The sequence below is a fragment of the Panthera leo genome, chromosome B3, assembly GCF_018350215.1.
Source record: "Panthera leo isolate Ple1 chromosome B3, P.leo_Ple1_pat1.1, whole genome shotgun sequence".
In the NCBI taxonomy this organism is placed as follows: domain Eukaryota; kingdom Metazoa; phylum Chordata; class Mammalia; order Carnivora; family Felidae; genus Panthera; species Panthera leo.
In genome coordinates this window covers 92,987,353-93,010,571 of record NC_056684.1, presented here as the reverse complement: position 1 = coordinate 93,010,571, position 23,219 = coordinate 92,987,353, and the positions used below count along the sequence as shown (strand labels likewise).

The following is a 23,219-nucleotide window of genomic DNA, read 5'->3' as shown; positions in this document are numbered from 1 at the left end:
TTCTTTCTTAACATCTAACACAGCATTCACATGGTTTCCAAGCTTATTTCTAAGATCTCTTTCCCTCTACCTTGGCTAGATAAGGTTATCCCTGAGCAAGGGATCCCTTACAGTTCTATGTATGGGATTTTTAAAATTATCTCCCTATATTTTAAGCCCCTTTATCCTTCATCTACCAGATGAAGGATCAAGTCCAACTTTTCCTGGAGCTTTCCTAAACCACTTCAACACCTATCACATTTTCCTTTCTTAAATCCCTAAATAGTACTTACAATTCATATCACTCAGTCTAGCATCAGGTTATATGTTGTCTTATTTTCTAGTTATTTTAAATCTGTGTGACTAGATAAGAGCTCTCAATGGTACAGAAAGCATGAGCCTTATAAAAATCCAAGTAATGGTATGAGCATAACTGGATATATTCTTGCATTTCTTTTTCTCTATTAAATAAACATTAAACTACACAATCATTATAACAATCATTTTTGTGTAAAAATATTATGGAATTTTACTGCATATATATATACATATATATGTATATATATGTATATATGCAGTATACATATATATACAATTATGTCAAAGTGTCCATTCTTATCAGATCTATAACAAATATTTATTGAATCTGAATTGTCTACTAGATTATAAATTCTTTGAGCTCTTGAATGAATTATTAAGTTTAGAGAAACCTTTAACTTAGTTTCAACGTATCTATTACCTGAACATTTTACTTACCAGCAGCACACACAGGAAGAGAATCTGGGTTATAATCCCGACTATTCTGAAATAAGTTTCTTGACACTCTTTTTCTGCTAAAACATAAATCATCATTGACTGGCATTCCTTGAGAGGGCTTTAATTTTGGAGATGGGATGAAATCGTATGCTGAAAACTATGAGAAGAGGATAATAAATTAACAAATTTGTGTTACATTTACTTGGTAATAAATATGAAAGAATAACTTAGACCCAATTATGAAATTCAGACTAAAAGAAAAATATTAAATTTATCAAATATACAATGAAACAAATAAACATCCACATATAGTATGGTAGGTACACCAACAGTATTTTTCATTCCATGACAGAAATGCTAATTTTGCCTCCTTATTACTTTATCCCATCTCTTTCCTGTACATTTGTTTTAAATGTTTATTTATTTATTTCTGAAAGACAGCATGAGTGAGGAAGGGACAGGGAAAGAGGGAGACAGAGAATCCCAAGCAGGCTCCGCGCTGTCAGCACACAGCCCAATGTGGGTCTTGAACACACAAACGATGAGATTATGACCTGAACTGAAACCAAGAATCAGACCTTAACCGACTGAGCCACTCAGACTCCCCTGTACCTTACTTCCTTAAGTACACATCTGGCAGCTAGGAAGGAAAGAATGTAAAGGGACACACATCTAAAAAACAAGTTGAGTAGAGCAAAGCACATTTCTCATTCAGCAGTGTAGACTATCACACTACGATATTCTTGAGCATTAAATAGTAAATGGTAACTGAAGGTCACTGAACCAGCAAGCACCCCACTCTACTAGTCTTACTTACTATAGAATACTGATAGTAATATCAAATAAAAATATACACATGGTAACCTATATCATGGTTCCCTCAGGAGGGAACTTTTAATTAAAACTGAGTACGTGATACTTTATACAAGCCTAGTACTTCATAGTTTCCAATTTTTTTTTGACATGTCTCTTTTGATCCTTAAGGTACAAAAGCCAGAATAGAATTCTGAAGTAAAAGAACTAATCATAGCTAAAGAACTAAATGAGAACATTATTCAACTGTTCAAGACTTCTTTACCAATAATGAGCTCAATTGTTCTAGATCATTTCACGTTCAATGTGGCTACAGCATTAAAAAAATTGAGTGAATATGCCTGGCTGACTCAGTCAGAGATCATGCAACTCTTGATCTTGGGGTTGTGAGTTTGAGCCCCACATTTCATGTAGAGATTACATTAAATAAATAAATAAACTTTAAAAAAAAAGTGAACAAAAATTGTACTATCTATATATTTATTTGGAGCTTACGGACACAATCAAATCTAGACATGTGGTAAACTATCAGCCTTCTCAATATGCTTCTTTGCAAACTTTGCCAAGTATCAAACAATAATGAGAAACAATAAAATTAAAGATGTCTATTTGAAAACTTCTTAGTTACTTAACTATGAACTACCAGATCCTCAGATAACATGTTCTTCCTCATCAAATTTGTGAAAAACCAGTTAACACTTTCAAAAATTAACCAAGAAAATATCAGTGAAAAATAAACAATGCCCCAAATGAAAAAGACCCGATTTTACTTTCTCAAAGTATATTACAATTTCTATGACTGATTATATAGTAGTTTGTATTAAGTGTAATAAAAATGAAACAAACTGTGGTCAACTCCTGATTAGATTGATTAAAAGAACATACTAAGTCCATTAAAATAGTGAGAAATCCAGAAATAATCCTACAGTATGGAATACATATTAGATTTACTCTGTGATTAATTTCTGCTTAGAGAACAGAACATTACTGTATATGCCAGATACATACAACAACTAGTGGTGGTGGTGAGGATGGGAATGGGGATACTGGGGGTGGTGGTAGTGATGGAGAATGTGTGTGACTGTGGAATTTAAGAATGCAGAAGTCAGTCAGAGATTAATAAGTTTTGCTATGGAAAAAATATGTACATATCTGAAGGCAGACTATAGGACACACCAATGAAACCCTTTTGGGTCTCTCTTAAAAGTTGACAGATGATTTTCACGGATAAACTTTCATGGGACTAAATAATGAATTAAAGAAAAAAGGAAGTAGGACACCTGGGTGGCTCAGTTGGTTAGGCATCCGACTCTTGGTTTCTGCTCAGGTCATGATCTCATAGTTTGTGGATTCCAGCCCTGCGCTGGACTCTGTGCTGACAGTGCGGTGCCTGCTTGAGAGTCTCTCTCTCCCTCTCTGCCCCTCCCCCACTTGCTCTCTCTCTCAAAAAGAAATAAACAAACTTAAAAATAATTTTAAAGAGAAAAGGAAGTTAGGGTGAAAGAGAAAAAGTACAGATATATATATTTTTTTTAATTTTTTTTTTAACGTTTTATTTATTTTTGAGACAGGGAGAGACAGAGCATGAACAGGGGAGGGTCAGAGAGAGGGAGACACAGAATCTGAAACAGGCTCCAGGCTCTGAGCTGTCAGCACAGAGCCCGACGCGGGGCTCGAACTCACGGACCGCGAGATCATGACCTGAGCTGAAGTCAGCCGCTTAACCGACTGAGCCACCCAGGCGCCCCACAGATATATTTTTAAAGAGTTGAAAATTAATTTTATAAAATGTGAAGCAGTCTGTTGAGAGTACCTTAGGACTCTTAGAAACATGGACTGTTTTCAGTCTTTGAAGTTAATATCTGAAATGTAATTCATTTAATTCCTTAATTCCTTAGAGTTACAGAAAATCAAAGTATTATAAAATGTAAGCTTCACACTTGATGTTAACAACAATTTGAGATTTAGAGTCTTATTATTTTAATCTTGCTACTGTTAACTTTTCATTTGATTCCGTGTGTGTGTGTGTGTGTGTGTGTGTGTGTGTGTGTTTTCAAGTAAACTCTACTCCCCAATGTGGGGCTTGAGCTCATAACCCCAAGATCAAGAGTTGCATGCTCTACTGACTGAGCCATCCAGGTGCCCCAATTCCTTGTATAATTTTTTAATAAAAGGATCTTTTAAAAAATTTTTTTGGAGGTGTGCCTGGCTGCCTCAGTCTGTAGAGCATGCAACTCTTAATCTTGGGTTGTCACTTGGAGCCCCATAGTGTATACAGATTACATACATATATACATGCATACATACATAAAAATTTCTGGACCCTTTCATCTTCTACCATTTCTTTCTGGTTTTTACCTGGACTCCAACCTTGCTCATTAATGGTAACCATTAAAAAAGTTTATTCCAGTTACCTATAGTCTCCTGCTGAAACATCTTTGTGTTTTTTTTCAAATGACTTGTTTTTTAATGTTTATTGATTTTGAGAGACAGAGACAGAGAGTGCATGCAAGTGGGGGAGGGACAGAGAGACAGAGAGAGAGAGAAAGAGAGACTCCAAACAGGGCTCAAACTCACTAATCATGAGACCATGACCTGAGCTGAAATCAAGAGTCAGACACTCAACTGACTGAGCCACCCAGGCGCACCTCAAGTCACTTTCTGCGCACACTTGAAGAAAACATGGTTGTATTAATATATATGAAGTTTTATATACCACTTTTGCAATTAACATTACCATAAAAGTATTTCTCGTGTCTTTAAGACTTCTTATAAATGCTATAAACTTTAATTACAAAAGTAGTAAACTGCTTATTGTAAAAAAAAATGCAAAAAATATAGAAGTAAATAAGATATAAAGTCCAATTCTTTGGTACCTCTTTCATTAGAATTCTACTGATAGGGGCGCCTGGGTGGCTCAGTTGGTTTAGCGTCCGACTTCGGCTCAGGTCATGATCTCACAGTCCGTGAGTTCAAGCCCTGGGTTGGGCTCTGTGCTGACAGCTCAGAGCCTGGAGCCTGCTTCAGATTCTGTGTCTCCCTCTCTCTCTGCCCCTCCCCCCTCATGCTCTGCCTCTCTCTCTCTCTCTGTCAAAAATAAACATTAAAAAAAAATAAAAAAAAAAAAGAATTCTGATAAACTCTGTTAACAGGTCTTTTTGTACATATAAACATACTTCAACAAGCTATTTTTAAGAAACAAAATAGACCACATAATACTCTGACACACAGTAAGTACTCAATATTGCAGACATCCTTCCATGTTAATCCATACATACTTGTTCTTTTTAATGGATGCCCAGCATTTTACATTGTTGTTGGACTCATAGTTCCCTATGGATGGACCTTTTCTTTGTCACAGCTTTTCACTATTACTATCTTGTAGTGAACATTGTTGTGCACATATCCTTGTTCATTTTTAAAGGCTATATAATGGTCCACTGACTAGATATGCCATTCTCCTATAATGGGACATTTGGGTTGCTTCCAAAAGACTTTGTTTCAAGTGATAAGGAAGACATTTCAACCAGGGAAATGGGGCATACCTGGCTTAAGGTAGCAGTACCGACTGAAGGAGACTGGCAGACCTTAGAAATACTGTCACATATGTTATACAGCTAAAATATCTTTTTAAAACAACCAAAGTGGTTTCTTTAATATCCTTAGAGAATACCCAAACTGAACTTTTTGTAACTGTCAGCTATCAGTTTTCCCACAAAATATGCAGACAAGACTATTTCTCATTTTTCCTTTATTTAGCCAATTAGAGGACTCTTTTACATATAAGAAAACAAATTACATTGCAAAATAACAAACCAACTATTTCTGACTCCTTGATGTTTATTTCTGGAGATCTTGCTGATGTGCTGACTTTCTGGGTCCTAACGTGGGAATCAAACACATGGCCTGAAAGTGCACCTTTTCTGAGACTTGGGCCCTTGAGTCCTCAGTTAACCTTTCTTCATATAACTGATTGAGTGACATAGCTCCTGCTCATAAAGCCTCTTTCTGGTTCTGACTATAACTGAACACATGGACAATAGTTTCCACACAGATGGCAGCAGTGGAGGAAATGGGTTTTGATTTTATGACCTATTATGTGATTTCTGCCAGATGACAGTATCCTGGGCAGATGGCAGCTAACTGGGAATCTGCAATCTCATTTCCTTATTGGTGTGTTCTGTTTATGTTTGTTTTTAAATGTGCTGATATAAGCTCCATTACTCTAATAGCCAGAGCTTTCTTTCCCCATCCAAAGCTTAAGGTTTCTTCATGTTTACTTATAATGGGGTGAATACCTGTCAATATCTACAAAAAAATCAAATTCCTATACCAAAGATGAAAGGAAACAAGATCTTAACGTTCAATGGTCAGCTTTCTTCAGTATCTCTAAATAACTGAGTAACTGCAAGTTAATATTAATTTGGAATTCTGAAGCAAAAGAAAGGACAGTAAAGAAACTTAATTATAAATTAGACACTCAGAAAAATGATGGTTTCCAAAAGCCAAACAAAACAATATTTAATAGTTTTCTAAACTTCAAGTAAGTTTAGCTTTTTTAAAAACTAAGAAAACTCAATGACTTTATTTTACAAGATACGGACATTAGAAATATAATATCTCTCCAAATTCCTGCAAATCACAATTCTTAGTCTATTAGTTATCTTTGGCCATATAATGCATTATCCCAAAGTATAGTACCTTAAAACAATGAACATTCATTATCTTTCTTTCTGTGGATCACAAATTTACAAGTGGCTTAACTGGATGGTTCTAATCTCTTGAGGCTGCAATCAAGATATCGGCTAGGCTGTTGTCAACTGAAGCCCTAACTGAGACTGGAGGATCACTGAACTTCACTCCATGGCTACTAGCAGGAAGCTTCAGTTCCTTGCCATCTGGGTCTCTCCAGAGGACTGCTCATGATACGGCAGCTGGCTTCCTCCAAAGCAAGAGATTCGAGGAAAACACAACCAAGATGGAAGCTGCAGTGCCTTTTTATGACCTAGTTTCTGAAGTCACACACCATGATCTCTACTTTATTTGTTAAAAGTAAGTCATTAAGTCAGACACATGCAAGTGGAAGGGAAGTGGATTGTAACTCTTCAAGGAAAGAATCTCAAAGAATTTGTGGTAATATATTTAAAACCAACATACTCAGCAATGATGAATCTAATGATGATTAAGTGTTTTTGGGGTTTTTTGCTGCTTTATCATAATTACATTCTCTAAGTTCTTGGAGGGTAAAATTTTTCCATTTTATGAATACAAAATATTTTTCGAGCAAACAGATTGGTATATCATGTCTATGTATAGACTGTATTAATCTATCAGAATAAAATAAACTGAAACAAGATCTTATTTCAGTTAGCATACTAAAATCATTATTAAAAGGGTGAGTGCTTATTTCACATTAAATGAAAAAAACCCAGAGACTTCTGAGATTTCTTTACTTTTTATGGTTTGAATGTACTGTGTAAGGAAAACAATGGTCTTGCCACAAGATGTACATTCAAGGAAAAACAAAGACTAGCTGTGAGTTTAATTAATGTCCTTGGTTAACCAAGAAAAAAAATGTTCTTAAACTTTAAAGTTTTAATATCTGGTATATAATTAATTATACAGGAAAAGTTCATATAAAATCCTTGGACAAATAAAACTCACTTAAAGACAGTTATTTGTCTTTGCCCAGATTTTATCACCATGTAAAATAATATTAATATGATATAATTGTTTGTGCAAACTTGAACCTATCTTCTCAGGAAAAGCCTAACTAACTTAAATTTCTCAAATGTCCTCCACTGGCTTCACTTTTCAAAATATAAAATTGTAAAATCATGAGTTCAATTAAATTTTATAATACATAATATCTTTATTAAAAGGGATCAACTCCTATAATGCCATAAATCCTACAATGATTAATATATTGCCTTGTGTTGTAGTTTTCAAACCCTTAATGTTATTTTAGACTAATATAAAATTGAATTAATGAAAAATCTTTAGAATTTCTAATTAAGATAAAAATTCAAATCACTGATCATTAAATATGTTTTTAATTTACCCTTTTCTCTTATACATTATAGAATAACCATCAAATAAACAGATTAAAAGATCTATAAATACCTTTGGATGACATTAAATACATGTTTATTATTGCTACTTAAATCACCACAAAAGGATATGAAATGTGTACTCTTAGAGAGAATGAAAGATAATTCTTGGTTATATGCCTTTTTTTTTTCTGCATCTATGAGGAAACACAGCTGGTTTCTTTGTGTAAGGTTGTATTTAATACATACAGCTGACAAGGCTCTAGGTAAAAAAATTACAGAGAGATAAAAATATGTACACAAGAAGGGGTGCCTGGGTGGGTTCGTCAGTTAAGCATCAGACTCTTGGTTTTGGCTCAGGTCATGATCTCACGGTTTTTGAGTTCAAGCCCCACATTGAGCTCCACGCTGATAGTGTGGAGCCTGCCTGAGATCCTCTCTCTCTGCCCCTCCTCTGCTCTCCCTCTCTCTCTCAAAAATAAATAAATAAACTGTAAAAAAAAAAGGTACACAAGGCAATGGATACATGCTGTCCATTTATCAAGGGCACTGTTACAGCTTTTTTTTAAGGTGAAAAAAACATATAAACATACATTACCTTATTTAATATGTTTTTAAGGTTTATTTTTTAAAATTTATTTTAAAATTATTTTTAAGTTTTTAAATAGATCATCCACACTGACAATAGATATGCTTCAGTGCTGTTCAGGATTTTGACAAGCATTAAAACCAAAAGTTTTTCAAATTCTTTAAACCTTCACTAAAATCTAAAAGAAAAAAAAAAATCAGGGGCTCTGGGGTGGCTCAGTAGGTAGAGCATGTGACTCTCGATTTTGGGGTCATGAGTTCAGACCCAAGGGTGGACACAAAGATTATTTTTAAAAAATTTAAAAAGAAAAAAGAAAATCAGTGAGTACTTCTTGGAAACTAACATCTATACTGACATCAGATATGCTTTCAGGATTGTTCATGGTTTTGACATGCTTAAACTAAGAGTTTTTCTCCTTCAGATACTCCAATCATATTTTAAAAAGAAAATCAGGGGCGCCTGGGTGGCGCAGTCGGTTAAGCGTCTGACTTCAGCCAGGTCACGATCTCGCGGTCTGTGAGTTCGAGCCCCGCATCAGGCTCTGGGCTGATGGCTCGGAGCCTGGAGCCTGTTTCCGATTCTGTGTCTCCCTCTCTCTCTGCCCCTCCCCCGTTCATGCTCTGTCTCTCTCTGTCCCAAAAATAAATAAAAAGAAAATCAAAAACTACTTATTAGAAACAACTGAACATCCAAGAAAAGCCTCATTAGAATGAATTCACAACAAATACATTACTGCAGGTTAATAATTTTTACCTTCAAATTTGTCATATTAAGTATTCTAAACCTTTCCCATATTCTTCAGATCCCGGACCCATAATTTTCCATTTTCAGCTTACCTCTTAGTTTACCAGAATATGGAAGCTTAATTATTAGAGCTGCTCTCAAAATGTGGTTCACAAACCAGAGCATCAGCAACACCTAGGAGCTTATTAGACATGTAGTCTCAGATCCCATCCCAGACAAACTGAATCAGATTCTGTATTTTAACAAGATCCTGAGTCAATCCACATGCATATTAAAGTTTAATAAGCACTGTTCTAGAATCACATCTTCCTTTCTTTTGACTAAAAACAAAATGCACCCTTGTTGCTATCTCAAAATTTTTCTGTATCCTTCGTCACCCTCCTTTTTTCTTTCATTTCCAGAGGAAAAGACTTCCTCCTCTGTTCCACAGCTAAGCTCCCTATATAAACCTGTGTTCTTGACTCATTCAGTCCTTATTTAGGACCCATTAATTCCTTGCCTCTCTTTCTCAAATATGCTTACAGGGACCAAATCATAAGTATTTTTCATATCTAACATCTACCACAGTACAAGGCACAGAGTAGGTATGTTGAATTCATAATTGGCTCCTTTTTCTGCCTCTCTCAAGTCAAGCGTTTCCTATTTTAAAATAAAACACAGTAATAACTCGTCCTGCTATATCCTGCATGGTCTTTTCTTTCACTGCCAAACCCTTAAATGTCTCTCACTTAACAGATATTTATTGATACTAATTGCGGACACAGCACTATGGTTAGTACTATTGCAAAAACAAAAACCAAAAGAAACAGTCCCTATCACCCCAGTGCTTACCATCATTGAGAAAGAGAACATGGCTCACATGTGCTAAACAATGATAGAAAAAAATGCTAGGCGGTGCTTTAAAGAGTAGATTATAAGCTTGCATTTGGCTTCACACATAGTGGATGATCAAAAAGATGTTGAAGAAATGCTTACTGCCTGTATTCCTTATCAACTCACTTCATAAACTTTTAAATTCAGTCTCTATGACATTCTTCTAAAACCACTCTTTTCCATGTCCCAATGACCTTCCTATAATCAAATCTTCCACCCTGAAAAAGCTACAGAGCTAGTAACTGCATACACATGAAGCAAGTATGCTCTTTATTTTTCATTCTAGTTTACTGACTACTATGTCTCTTACCACACTGTATAGAAATCTGTTAGGAAAAATATAGCTAATATGGTAGTCAGCTAGTGAGGCCTGATCACTGACCCCATTAACCCATTAAAACACTCATAAGAAACATAAAAAGAGATGCAAAGTTAAAATACCACAGGAACATGGTTGTCAGTGATTTGATGTGTTAGGGCACAAAAATAATCAACTAAATGGTGGAAACAATAACAGAATTTAAAAGTTTAAGTATTCAAAAAGTAAGAGAGCAGTTAGACCATGATATTATATGATCTAATATTAAATAGTCACTAAAGATCCTTCTACAGATTATTCGATATTAAAGAAAAAAATGTTCATGGTAAAGTAAGTGAATAACTAAAAGGGGGACGTTCATTTTCATGCCTGAAAAAAGAATCAGGCAACAGAACATTCAGTGCATACCTCTCTCAGAAGTGATTACTACTAGAAAAATCTAATTTACTTCTTTGTGCTTTTTTATATTTTCCAAATTTTCTATAAGTACACATTAACTTTTTTATAATCAGAAAATTATTAAGAGGAAATTCAGGAAGATAAAGTTATTAAAAATTATTTTACAAGTAGCAGGCTGAATATGTAAGAACAAGTCATGTTTCAGTCTTCCTTCTCCTTAATCTCTCCTGCATTTAGTGGTACAGATGTATTTTCTCAAACTTTCTGCTTCACTTCTAAAACTTTGTTTTTCCTTGGTTCTCTTCCAACTGTTAGGCACCTCTTTCTTTGCCTTATTTGGTTCTGTCTCATATATCTCTTCCCTAATTGAGGCTGTATGCCAAGACTGAGTCCTAAGCATGCTGCTCTTGCTCTATATACCCTTCACTGGAAAGTCTACCCACTCTCAGTCTCAGCAAATACTTCTCAGTATATGACCTCCAAGATTTACATCCCTGGTTCTTTGTCTCTGGATAGTATTTTTCAAACTCAACTAGAATATTCTATCTTGTTCCACCTAAAATTCATTTTCTACCTAATTAATTTCCTTGTTTGGGGCCTTCTTATATGTATTCATGGATTTTATGCATTGGTCACCTCATGTAAATCTTAGTTCTCTCTCTCTCTCTCTCTCTCTCTCTCTCTCTCTCTCCCCCTCTACTCTAACACTTGGTCACTAAATGTTTTGAAACATCTCTTACATCCATTATTTTCTTTCTAGTCTAATCCTGATACCCTGCTAATCCTTACAGATCTCAACACCTCACACAAGCAGTCTAATTCATAAGTCTAATTAATCTCCTAAGTCTGTAGTCTCTAGCTCTAGAAAGAAAGAAAGAAAGAAAGAAAAGAAACAAAAAGTACAACCTACACATTTCTGTTGTTGTGATGAATTTTCCTAAAGCATTGCTTAAAAAAAAAGAAAGGAGGGGCGCCTAAGTAACACAGTTGGTTAAGCATCCAACTCTTGATTTCGGTTCAGGTCATGATCTCACAATTTGTGAGTCCTGTGTAGGCTCTGCGCTGATAGTGTGTAGACTGCTCAGGATTCTCTCTCCTCTCTTTCCCTGCTTCTCCCCAACTTGTGCACGCTCACAAGCTAAACTCTTTGGTCTGACATTCAAGAGTTTCCAATGTAGCCCTGCTTCCCTCTTGTAAACGTATTTTCTAACACTACATTACAAAAATCATCTAAGCAAATGAGTCTACTTTTAAAATGAGCTACAGAAGTACATAAACATTCACGAGCTTTTCTGGAAGCTTTGCTGTTTAATGTAATTAACCAACGCTATATGTGGACAAGACAGAAATAATCAATTAACAGCAGACTGGAAATGTTAAAGCAGAACTTGGGCAAGAGCCAACACCTAACAGATCAGGGGCCATGACATTCTAGAAAAGGCAAAACTATGGAAACAGTAATCAGTGGTTGCTGGAAGGGAGGGAAGGAGTGATGAAGAGGCAGAGCACAGAGGATTTTCAGGGCAGTGAAACTATACTCAATGATACTATAATGGTAGATACTAGACATAGATTTGTCCAAGCCCACAGAATATACAACAGCAAGAGCAAATCCTAATGTAAAACTACAGACTTTTGGTGATAATATGTCAATTTACATCAACTGCAATAAACATACCACTGTGGTGCTTGTGCAGGAGACTGTGCATGTGTGAGGGCAGAGGAGACAACAGAAATCTCTGTACTTTCTCTTCAATTTGCTATGAACCTAAAGCTGCTCTAAAAAATAATGTTTATTAATTAAAATACATACATACTTCAAAAACTGCTCACCTAAAAATATTTAACTATTTAATCCCTGTCCTCAAGATAAATTCCAATGTAGTTCTTCTACAAACCATTTATGAGCAAGAAAGTATAACTTAATTTCTGGGATATGTTCTTTCATCTATCTATCTTTCTTTCTTTCTTTCTTTCTTTCTTTCTCTCTCTCTCTCTCTGTCTTTCTTTCTAGAGAGAGAATGTGCCTGCAGGTGTGCAGGGGAGGGTGAGAGTGAGAGCTAGAGTGAAAGAGAGAGAGAGAGAGAGAGAGAGAGAGAGAGAGAGAACGAACATGTGAGCACGCAGGGGAGGGGCAAAGAGAGGGAGAGACAGAATCCCAAGCAGGCTCCATGCTTGTCCGCACAGAGCCCCATGTGGGGCTCAATACCATGAACCACAAGATCATGACCTGAGCTGAAATCAAGAGTTGGATGTTCAAGCAACTGAGCCACCCAGGTGCCCCAAGTTCCATCTTTTAAAAGCAATATATATCTACACTGGAATTTAAAAAATGCACTTATTTTCAGATTCTTGGTGCTTTGGCCAGCACCAGAATCATCTTCTTTTTTAAAAAATATTTATTTATTTTGGGGGAGGGCAAGTGGAGGAGAGACAGAGAGGGGGGGATCCGAAGTGGGATCTGCTCTGACAGGCTGACAGCAGCAAGCCTGATGTGGGGTTGACCTCATGAACCACAAGATCATGACCTGAGTGGAAGTCAGATGCTCAACCAACTAAGCCACCCAGATGCCCCCAGAATCTTCTTGATACACTAACATTTTAGTTTTGACACAGAACAAGCAGGATTAAGATCAATGCTTAAAGAAACCCATTCGTTGCCAGGTAATGTTTACAGTACACAAGAACAACCATATAACTAGATTATGTAAATCTGAAAATCATTGTTAAAAATAATTTGGAGCTAGAAGGAAGGAAAGAATATTTAGTTTACCTCCATCCATTTGAGTTCTACTGCAAAAATACAAACTCCTTATTTGTAATAATGATCTCTGTATTTTTGCTTCTGATTGTATTTCTAGTATCTTCTGCTACCTCCCACCAAACAGTTTCAGCAGTACAGAAACTCACCATTTCTTATTCATTTGCTAAGTCCTTCATAACTCAGTGTCTCAACATATATTCCTCCCATCTGGAATTCACCAGAACCCGTCCACACTTAAGCAAACTTCTACTCATCTTTTATCACACCGTTTAAATCATAATAACTCAGAAAACAATTTAAGAAAAGTTTGAAAACAAAACTCTGTGGGATAATTCTAAGCAGAAAAAGAACTGCAAAGAAATCTTGAACTTTTATCGCTTCTCGGCCTTTTGGCTAAGATCAAGTGTAGAAATCTTGAACTTTAGAAGGTAGTTAGTTGTCATGTTATTGGTGTAGTAATTATATTTTGTACATCATAGAATACAGTATATGAATAAATATGACTGACACTGGGAACCAGGGTTTTACTGTGGGAGAAGGAAGATATGGACTAAGGAAGATAAGGAAAAACGCTGTAGTGCTGGATTTGAACTGGAGGTTATCCATATGATTCACACACACACACACACACACACACACACACACACACACAAAGGTACTGCCTGGTTCTGTCCACTGAAGTGACCAATCCACAATAGTAAACAATAGCGATGAATACATTTATACCTAGACTTTGGTTTTTAAATTCTGCTCTTAACTAAAAAAGCAGTTTGAAAAAATGGTTGATTCCAGGTCTGACACAAGAAAGGTACAAAGTAAGCCTGGGAATCTTGTATGATTAAGAATGTGTTCAATGACTAAGGAGTCACGTCAAAGGACATAAGAATCAGCCACTGGTCAACTTAGAACCAATTTTAGCATCAAAAGGAATACTGATGTACTTAACACAGAGAATAAAAAAGAATGCCACATAACAAATACAGAAGAAATGTAAGAATTTTTTAAAAATTACTCTTTCTTTGTAGACCTTGATGTAATAAATGATATAGGTTTGGATCACTATTAGATGCTAAGAACAGTGGCTGAAAGGTTTTTAGGTTATTTATACAGTCTCAAAGTATCACTTTACAGATCATGTGCTAATTATAAAGAAGAAAATAAACCTTACAAGACAGTGATCTGGTTATCACTACATTAACCAAGTGGTAAAATTTAGCTCACCAGTAGTGAGACGACATGATATTATATGTATCCTCATGTGATATAATGTGAACTTTACAATATCTCCCATGTAACATTTTTGCTAAAATTGTTTATCTTGAATGTATTCATAAAGAAACAATCAGACAAATTAAGGAATGTAGGAAATTCTACAAAATGACTACTTCAGACTCTTCAAATAAGTCAATGTCAAGAAAAAATAAACAAACAGGTAGACATATTGTTCTAGATAAGAGGTATATTAACCAAGTGAACCGTGATTGAAACCTAGGTGATAAAAGTAAAACAAATACTATAAAACATTTTTTACGGGTTAATTGGAGAAATTTAAACACAGACTATATATTAGATATTACTGAATTACTATTGATTTTTTGAGGTGTGATAATAATATGATAAAGGAAAATGCCATACTTAGAAAATAAATGTAGAAATATTGAGAAATGAAGTATCAAGATATCTGCACTTGCTTTCAAATGATTCAGCAAATATGAAGCATATATGAAAAGATGACAACTGACAGATATAGATGAAGTAGATGGGTATTCATTGTACAGTTCTTTTAAGTTATCTGTAGATTTGGAATTTTCAAAATAAAAACTGGAGGAAAAATCAGTTCAGATGTCACAACTTGGAAGACTTCTTGGAACTTCTTGGAGGAATTCTCGGAACTTTTCTAGTGGAATTCTTTTTTCTGTTTTCAGTATTCCTACGGATTCTTTATATTTCTCCTTTAGCACTTAAGAAATTTGAAATTGCCCATTTACAGGTCTGTCTTTCTACCTAAACTTCACGGAACCAGCCTCATCTTCATTATTAGAAGTCTGCTCTTTATCTGACAAGTACTAAATACTCAGTGTTTGTGTATGGATGAGATAATTGACATACCAAGTTGACAGGCCCAAACTGAAATCCAAGTATTGTCATTATCAGATTGTGCCTCAAATTCAATGAAATCCATCAAGCAGTAAGCTTATTAAATGTTCCTACATGATCTGTACCATTACAATAGATGTCCACGTCAGCTTTCAAACCGACTTAAAAAAAACAGCATAACAACCCTCTAGCAGTTTCACCCTTAAGTCATTACAAACCTATTTTCATTTTAAACTCTTTCTAGTTTCAACTCAAGGAAATTAGAAAAGATGCATACCTGTTCTATATCCTTGGGATTGGAGGTCTGGTTTTCTCCCATGACTCCAGACTGCTCATTTTCCCATGGCAATTTATTTTTTCCTTTTCCTGCACTTAATACCCTTCGGGTACATATGGTTGGACTGTAAGATCCATAAATTTGCATGCTGTCCCTTGTGTGGTCACCACAATGACAGTGTGCACTCTGAGTTCTGTTACCAGCCAAAAGCCAATCTGTATCTGCTCCATGTGCCAAATGACTTGACCTACCCTGGGCAGATGACGGCATAAGTATTGCATATTCCACAAATCCCTGTTCTGTTAACCTTGGGAGGGTTTTCCTAGCCAATCTGGCCTGCACAGCATTCATCACTCCATCTCCATTATCTTGCAGTTCAACAGTATCCACAGCTTTGAAAAGGATGCTGGTTTTACCTGAGCCCATTGACGATGCCAACACAGCAAAGGCTTCAAGAGCTGCTTGGCGTACCCTGCGTTTGCTATCTACAAGAGCTGGCGCAAGATCAAAAGACAGTTTGGTTAGGTCAAAATCTTCACTTGGATAAGTCAGGAGGGAGCAGATGCAAATGTTCACTACCTCCTCTCTCACTCTGGAATGCTTATGTTTGAGATGTTCCAGGAGTAAACAAAGCACCTGTTGAGGACCTACTTCCTTCATTAGCTTGAGGAAGATTTTCATGTATTCTTGTTTGATTACCAACTTGTTATCTGCCAGCACTTTGACAGAAGCTGCTATAACTGGTCCCAAGAACTGTTGTACCTGCTCTCCAAGGCGAATAACCAGTAAATACAGGACCTGAAGTGTGCCATGGACCACTTTGAAGTTTGAATCGTCTAACAAATTATACAACAAGCTAATGAAACCGACAAGACTGGAATGAGGGGTAGAACTAGGGTTAACTCTTCCCATCACCTGTTTTAGTTCCTCAACAGCCTGAGTCCGGTTCTTATAGTCTTCCTGGTCTAACAACCTTGAATGAAGCTCTTGAGGAATAATCCCAAATTTAAGATTGCTGTTGGAAACAGTCACTGCACAGGGGAGAGGATCTTCAGGAAATCCAGAGGCTTCAAGTTCCAAATAATAAGGAACCTGACTTCCAAATTGAGACTCCAGGCGGCGATTGTAGTGTCTCCTCAACGCAGATGGCAGGCGAGAGATATAGGACTGAAATCTCTCTTGGCCAAGTCGTTCCCCAATTTGCTGAAGTGCAGAGAAAGCAGTCTCAGATTCTTCTTCTATCTCCTGATCGCCAAGCTTTCTGGCTAAGGATATTATTACCTCGGTGAGATCTAAGCTGAGCAACAAATCCTCAGGAGTAAGCAGGATGGGGAACAGTAGTGCTGTGGAAGCTCGAAGTCGGGCGTCGGTACTTTCCAGTCCCTGTTGTATAAGCGTTCTCAGCACCTGTCCAGAACTACGTTTCAGACAGACATGTAGGATTTGTAGCGCATCTTTCCGTAGGGCTGGATTCTCTTCTCTTAAGGAGATAACAAGTTGAGGCAGAAGTGCTAAGCTAAAGGCCTCTTCCAGCTGGCCTGCCTCCCCCTGACCCCGGAGAACGTCCGAGAGGAGCTGCAAGCAGAGTCGCTTCTCATCACTAACTCCTTCCACGAGCACTCGGCCCAAGGCCCGATACAATGCTTCCTTCCGTCGGGGGAAGCCGAGTCGACCGCCCCGCCGCGGCAAAGCAGCCTGCAAAGCCTGGAAGGCCTCGGAAGGATCTGGCGCGGTCCGAAGGAGTTGAAGAAGCCGAGTCTCCTCTTCGTCTCCCCCTGCCAAACCACCTCCAGACCCAGACCAACCACTTGTGACTGCCTCCGCGGGCATCACGAGGGTCGAGGCCAGAGGTGAAGGTGTCGGGGGGCAGGAACCGTGGTCTCCGGCAGCTCCACGGCAGTAGTTTTTCTCGCCTCTCATGGTGCCCCCACCTCGACTATCATCAGTCTCTGGGGCGGAAGGACGACTGCAGCTCTGGAGGCGATAGGCATAGAGGGCTGGAAGGTGCGGCAGCAGGAGCAGCGCAGAGGGCACAGCCTCCATGGAGAGTCGTCAGATGGCAAAGGCTGTAGGAAACCATCGTCTTTGAAGGGCTCGATGGAGCCCAGCCTTCCAGGTTCCTCTACAAGCCACAAGCTGTAGAGGAGGGAAAAAAACAGCTTCAGTTAGCTGCCAAGCCGCTCCCAACTCCGGGAGGCTGCCTTCTGCAAAATGGCCCCTGCCTGAGCCCCAGACCCCACAGCAGCCACCGGGCGTATCCAGGGGCACCACGTGACCAAACCGATCGCTTCCATGGTGATCCACCCAGCGCGGACCTCTTGACCCGGAACTCAACTTGCCGTGTTGAATGCTGGGTACTGTAGTCCACGTCGGGTGTTACGACTAGGCAGCAAGATCCTGGAAAAGGAAGTGAGAACATTACGACGGTAGCAAACGTCTGTAGAGCGGAGAAGGCAAAGCAGCGTGAAGGCATTAGACGGAAGTGACGTTCTCGCTCCGAGCGGAAGTTCCCCTCCCCACCGGAAAGAATTGGGGTTTGACTGGGGACAAGCAGGGGGTCCTACCCCGACACCGCTGGCCTACGACTTCTCTTGTTGTTACCTGCCTGATTCCGGGGACTCAGGTATTTTCCTTTTGCTGTCCTCCTGCGGCGCGGGCTTTGGCAGAGTTTTGCCGGAGTGACGCTGGTGCTGCAGTAAGAGGTAAAGAAATGAACAGGAGCAAGCAGGGAGAAAGGCGACATCTTCTTGTGCAGGGCTTGTTATCGTTGCAAATGCGTTGCTTTCTACAACCCTGAGTTAGTGCGATCCTTTTGTCCTGCGGCCCGCGTACCCTGACAGGAGATTCGGACTAAGGCCAAGCTTACAGCTCGCGTACTTTTTTCAAATTCTGGTCTTTGGGGCCCTTATTCTCCCCGCCCTACCCCCTTCCTACTTCGCTTACACGACGGTCTTGGAAGGTTGATGATTTTTTCATTTTTCCTTAATCTCATCACTTTAAATTCTCTTTTAAAACGTACTTAATTTATTTTTCCCTGTAGCTCCCACCTCTCCCTTAGACGTTCTCAAAGGCCCCTAATGCAGTTCCTTTATGAGACTTACCTCCTTCCCTCCTCCGGCGCCCTGTGCCATCCCAACCTCCCTGCAGGATCCTTGCGCGTGTCTGCAGCCCTTCAGTCTCCTGGAAACCGAGATTGCAAAGACAGTTTCAGTTGCGGTTGAAGGCTTGGCATCACGGTCCTAAGAGAACTGCCCTGTAGATTTACGGCTAATAATAGACATTTCTTTTTTTAGGCGAACTGTGAATTTGGTGAGTGGTTCTTTCCTGTTGTAAATGAAACTTAAGCGAACACAGTTGAAGAGCTGGAGTGTCGGGAGTGTCTGTTGTGAGGCTGTATTCTTTTGGAGTGTGTGGGGGAGTTGGGCTTTTTTGAAGCATAACACAATTACTTTAGGATGACTTATTGAGAAAAGGCTGCAGAAAAGTTATCGTTTGAGGTCTCCTATTTATGCATTTTAAATGTAAGTGAAGTCAGGATATTTGAGTTACATATGGAAACCTTTTTTAAATAATGTTGCTGGATAATGCAAGTTAAAACAATTTCTGTTGTCTTAAGTAAAATTTGGATATCATAGGTTTCTTTTTTGTCTTTTAAGAATAGAGTAAATGTGAATGAGGCCTATGTAAACATCCTTATGTTTTGGTTTCAGTTCTTTTGTGGTTGGTTGTTATTTTGAGTTTAGTCATTTTGGTGTTTAAATGAATCTGCCTAATTTGGTTTAGGTATATTTCAGTAGACCAAAAAAAGAAAAAAAAAGTTTTGTTTTGTTTTTTTTTTTAATTTAGGGACAGGGTAAGGGCTGGGGAGTTAAAACCCAAGAGATGATTGTAGCAGTCGTCAGTGAAAAGGAATGTCTGTCTGGTTTTCATATTCCAATGTAAGAAACTCATATTTATACTTTTAGTCATAAAAGTCCAGGTCTCAGGACCCCAATTCAAACTAAACTGAGTAAGAGAATGATGTACACTTTAGAATGTACATATTAGAATGCTAGTTTATGTTGGAATAGAAGATAACCCTTTCCAGTGATCAGAATTTTCAGGTGGAAGAATCCAGTGCACTCTTTCCTGTATCCAAGAACTTGGGAAGCCAAGTTAGTAAGTGGAGGTTGTGTGGTAATCATGGAATCAAAGAAAAGGAACTTGGAACGTCTTGAATGATGTACCATCATCAAAGTTATGGTAGAAGCTTTAGAATTACCCCTTCTCTTCATAGTGAATACTTCTCAAGGATTGTGGATACTTAAACCAACCAGTTATTGTGCCTTTCCCTTAGAATAAGGCAAAATGAGTCTTAATTTTGATCCTTTTTTCAGGGCTCTGTAGATCACTATGTTATAGATTGCAATTTATTTTATATCTGTTACATTTAATTTCCTTGGTAAAGACTTGGAAGATGCATTAGTCTCCATGGTGGATATTTAGGAAATGGGACCTTAATTAACATCATACATCTTATTAATTATCTTTAGGGGTTATTTTGTGGAAGGCAGATCGCATCCATTTAATGTATATTCGGTTTATTTCTTTTACAAAGAAAAATTTTAAAAAATCTTATTCTTGAATTCCAGGAATCCAGGGAATTGTAGAAATTGTGTACTGACTAGAAAAACCTTTTATGTTTAACCATAAATAGAGATAGGATAAAAAAATTTTTTTAATGTTTATTTATTTTTTGAGAGAGCATGCAAGAGTTTGGGCAGAGGGGGCAGAGAGATAGGGGAACAGAGGATCCCAAGTGGGCTCTGCACTGACAACAGAGAGCCTGGTGTGGAGCTTGAACTCACAGACTGTGAGATCATGACCTGACCCGAAGTTGGACGTTTAACTGACTGAGCCACCCAGGCACCCCAGAGATAGGACAAAAATTTTTAAATCAAATTCCAAAATAGTGGAATACACTATGTGTTTAATAGTACACCTTTTAAAGTTGAAAGGCTGTAATTAAGAGTATGTTGAAAATACCAAATTCAGGTAAGACAAATTAAAAATACCAATATTTTTTAACAAGTTTAGTTAAATTAATGGATTATAGGAATATTTGTGATACATTAATTTTTGAGCTGAACTTAAGCAAGGTAAATAAAATTGTCCTAAAAACATCTCTTATTTTCACAGACATAAGATATTACTTGGTTGGATAAACCACTATGATTTTTTCTGTGTTCTTACTCAAATTTTACAGACATTGAGGAATATTGGAAATCAGTGTGAATTCTGTAAACTATAAAGAGTTCTGTATAGTTTTAAGAAGTTATTGTGAATAAATGCTATGCAAATGAAAGGTACAATTAACAGATCGTGATATGACTACCATTTATTGATTGTTGGCTATCTGTCATACAGGATGATAAGTACTTAATGGATATGGACTCATTTAATTTTCACAACAAGTTTTGGAAGCTACATCTATGTTTGTACTGTGGCAGTTGTATCCATTGGAAAGTAATTGAACAGAGAAAGAAAGTAAAACTCAAGCTATGTAGGTACATGGTAGAGCTTTGGAAAAGCTTTGGTGGGGGAAAGTGTTGAAATATAGGAAAAAATTAGATTTTTGTATTAATCATTCATATATTTATTCATATATTTTAATTATATTTATTAAATATATATTATATTTATTATATTTTTATTATAAATATATTCATATATTTTATTCATATATATTTATTCATATATTTATTATATATTTTATCTTGAAAATATTATATATATTTTAACCTTTTTTTAACAGTTCTGTACTGTTTTAGTTTCTAATTTGAGCCAAAACTTAATAAGGTTAAGAAATTATGAGTCTGTTTTTGTATATGTGTAATTAAACAACATTTTCATTTCTTTAGGTTTATGTTTCAAAGCTGTTGTGCAGTTTGGACTGAGTCAAAAGTATAGTTTTAAACAACAATCAATTTTTGTTGTATTTCTGGTGCTAATCTGTATGAGGTAACAGGATCTCACATTCATTGCAACTAGTTTTATGTAACTCACAGCTTTTACTGGATGTAGAAAAGGCTTTGGGAGCTTCCTTTCTTTTGTATTATTTCTGACTTCATGATATAATGATTCATACTATAAGAGGCTTCTAATGTTACTTTTGTTTCTTCAGATATAATGAAAGCCAGGCCCAGAGAACAGGAAAATATGCCAACTTGTTCATAGACTCACTGATAAAATAGTATGCCATCAGTAATTGAATTCTTGTGTGAGGAGAGTTGAACTGTGGGAAAGAAATTTAAGAAAATGACTCACATAATAAAATATTATTTCATAAATCATACTTGTTACAGCAAAATATATGTGTTTGGATTTTTTTTTAACAATTCTTATTTCTCATCACTATTTGTTCTCCTTGTAGCAGATAATTGCCTCCCAACTGATTTCAGCTTATAGTTTATAATAACCTGGTAGTGAAGAACTCTGGAGACAGCATACCAAGCTTTAAGTCTTGCCTGGGCCTAGTTTCTCTGTGCCTCAGATTACTTTATAAAATAGGAATAATAACAATAGCACCTATCTCATGTTGTTATTGTGAGGATGAAAGGAGTTAATACATGTAAAAAGCTTAGAACAGTAACTGGCACACTGTGACAAAGGTATTCCAGTTGCTCTTTATTTTTAAAAATTTTTTTTAGTGTTTGTTTATATTTGAGAGAGAGAGAGAGAGAGAGAGAGAGAGAGTGTGTGTGTGTGTGTGTGTGTGTGTGTGTGCGCGTGCGCGCGCACTAGCGGGGGAGGGGCAGAGAGAGACAGAGACAGAATCTGAAGCAGGTTCCAGGCTCTGAGCTGTCAGCACAGAGCCCGATGCAGGGCTCGAACCCACGAACTGTGGGATTGTGACCTGAGCCAAAGTTGGACGCTTAACCAACTGAGCCACCCAGACACCACATTCCAGTTGCTCTTTATAGAATCATTTAGTTTTCTCAGGAGTGGTAATAATTATAAATTGATTTAGTAAATATTTTGAGTAGGTCTACACTGTTCAGCTTTGAAATTTTTTTAATGTAATATGTAGAGAATGCTGTTTTAAGATTAGGAAAACGTTATAGTTCCTATAATGTCTCTTACTACTTGTATGATCTTTGTCAATTCATTTAAACTCTCTGCACGTCAGATTCTTCATCTCTAAGTCTTAGGCCAAGTTTAGTGCCTTACACATACATTTTTTTCTGTGCAAGATTTCAAAAACATGCAAAAATAAAATAATACACAAACCTTCATGTCTCTATCACCCAGCTTCAACAACATGTCATGAGATCATCTACATCTACATCTGCTTGCTCATCCCATATTAATTTGAAGCAAATCTCTGAAAACATTATCTACAAATATTTTAGTATAAAAAGATAAAAACTCTTAAAAGTACTACATATGTAGTTATATGTTACATATGTAACATATAAACATATAAAACATAACTACAGTATCCTTTTTCAGCAACTAAAGTTACAGTGATTAGTTAATATAATAAATTATCCAGTTAGTGTACAAATTTCCAGTTGTCT

The 23,219-nt window shown here is 37.1% G+C and overlaps 2 protein-coding genes across 7 annotated transcripts in view; one reads left to right on the top strand and one right to left on the bottom strand.

Moving 5' to 3' along the window:
- The window catches only part of TOGARAM1 (TOG array regulator of axonemal microtubules 1), an 84,283-nt gene extending 65,276 nt beyond the window's left edge, over positions 1–19,007 (bottom strand). The window contains exons 1-4 of the mRNA XM_042943054.1: positions 18,762–19,007; positions 18,262–18,350; positions 15,661–18,057; positions 736–892 (exon numbers count right to left, since the gene is read on the bottom strand). Coding sequence (XP_042798988.1) covers positions 736–892; positions 15,661–17,703 — 2,200 coding nt within the window. The 5' untranslated portion in view covers positions 17,704–18,057; positions 18,262–18,350; positions 18,762–19,007. The remainder of the gene's footprint in view (positions 1–735; positions 893–15,660; positions 18,058–18,261; positions 18,351–18,761) is intronic.
- The window catches only part of KLHL28 (kelch like family member 28), a 35,114-nt gene continuing 30,045 nt past the window's right edge, over positions 18,151–23,219 (top strand). For 2 of the 6 annotated variants that reach the window (XM_042943057.1, XM_042943055.1), the window contains exon 1: positions 19,339–19,902. Coding sequence is in view for 2 of the 6 variants with exons in the window: in XM_042943055.1 (XP_042798989.1) it covers positions 19,878–19,902 (25 nt within the window). In the remaining 4 variants the exon portion in view is untranslated. Of the gene's footprint in view, positions 18,363–19,337; positions 19,903–23,219 lie in introns of those variants that run through there. The other 4 variants (XM_042943056.1, XM_042943062.1, XM_042943061.1 and 1 more) reach the window with 4 other exon arrangements.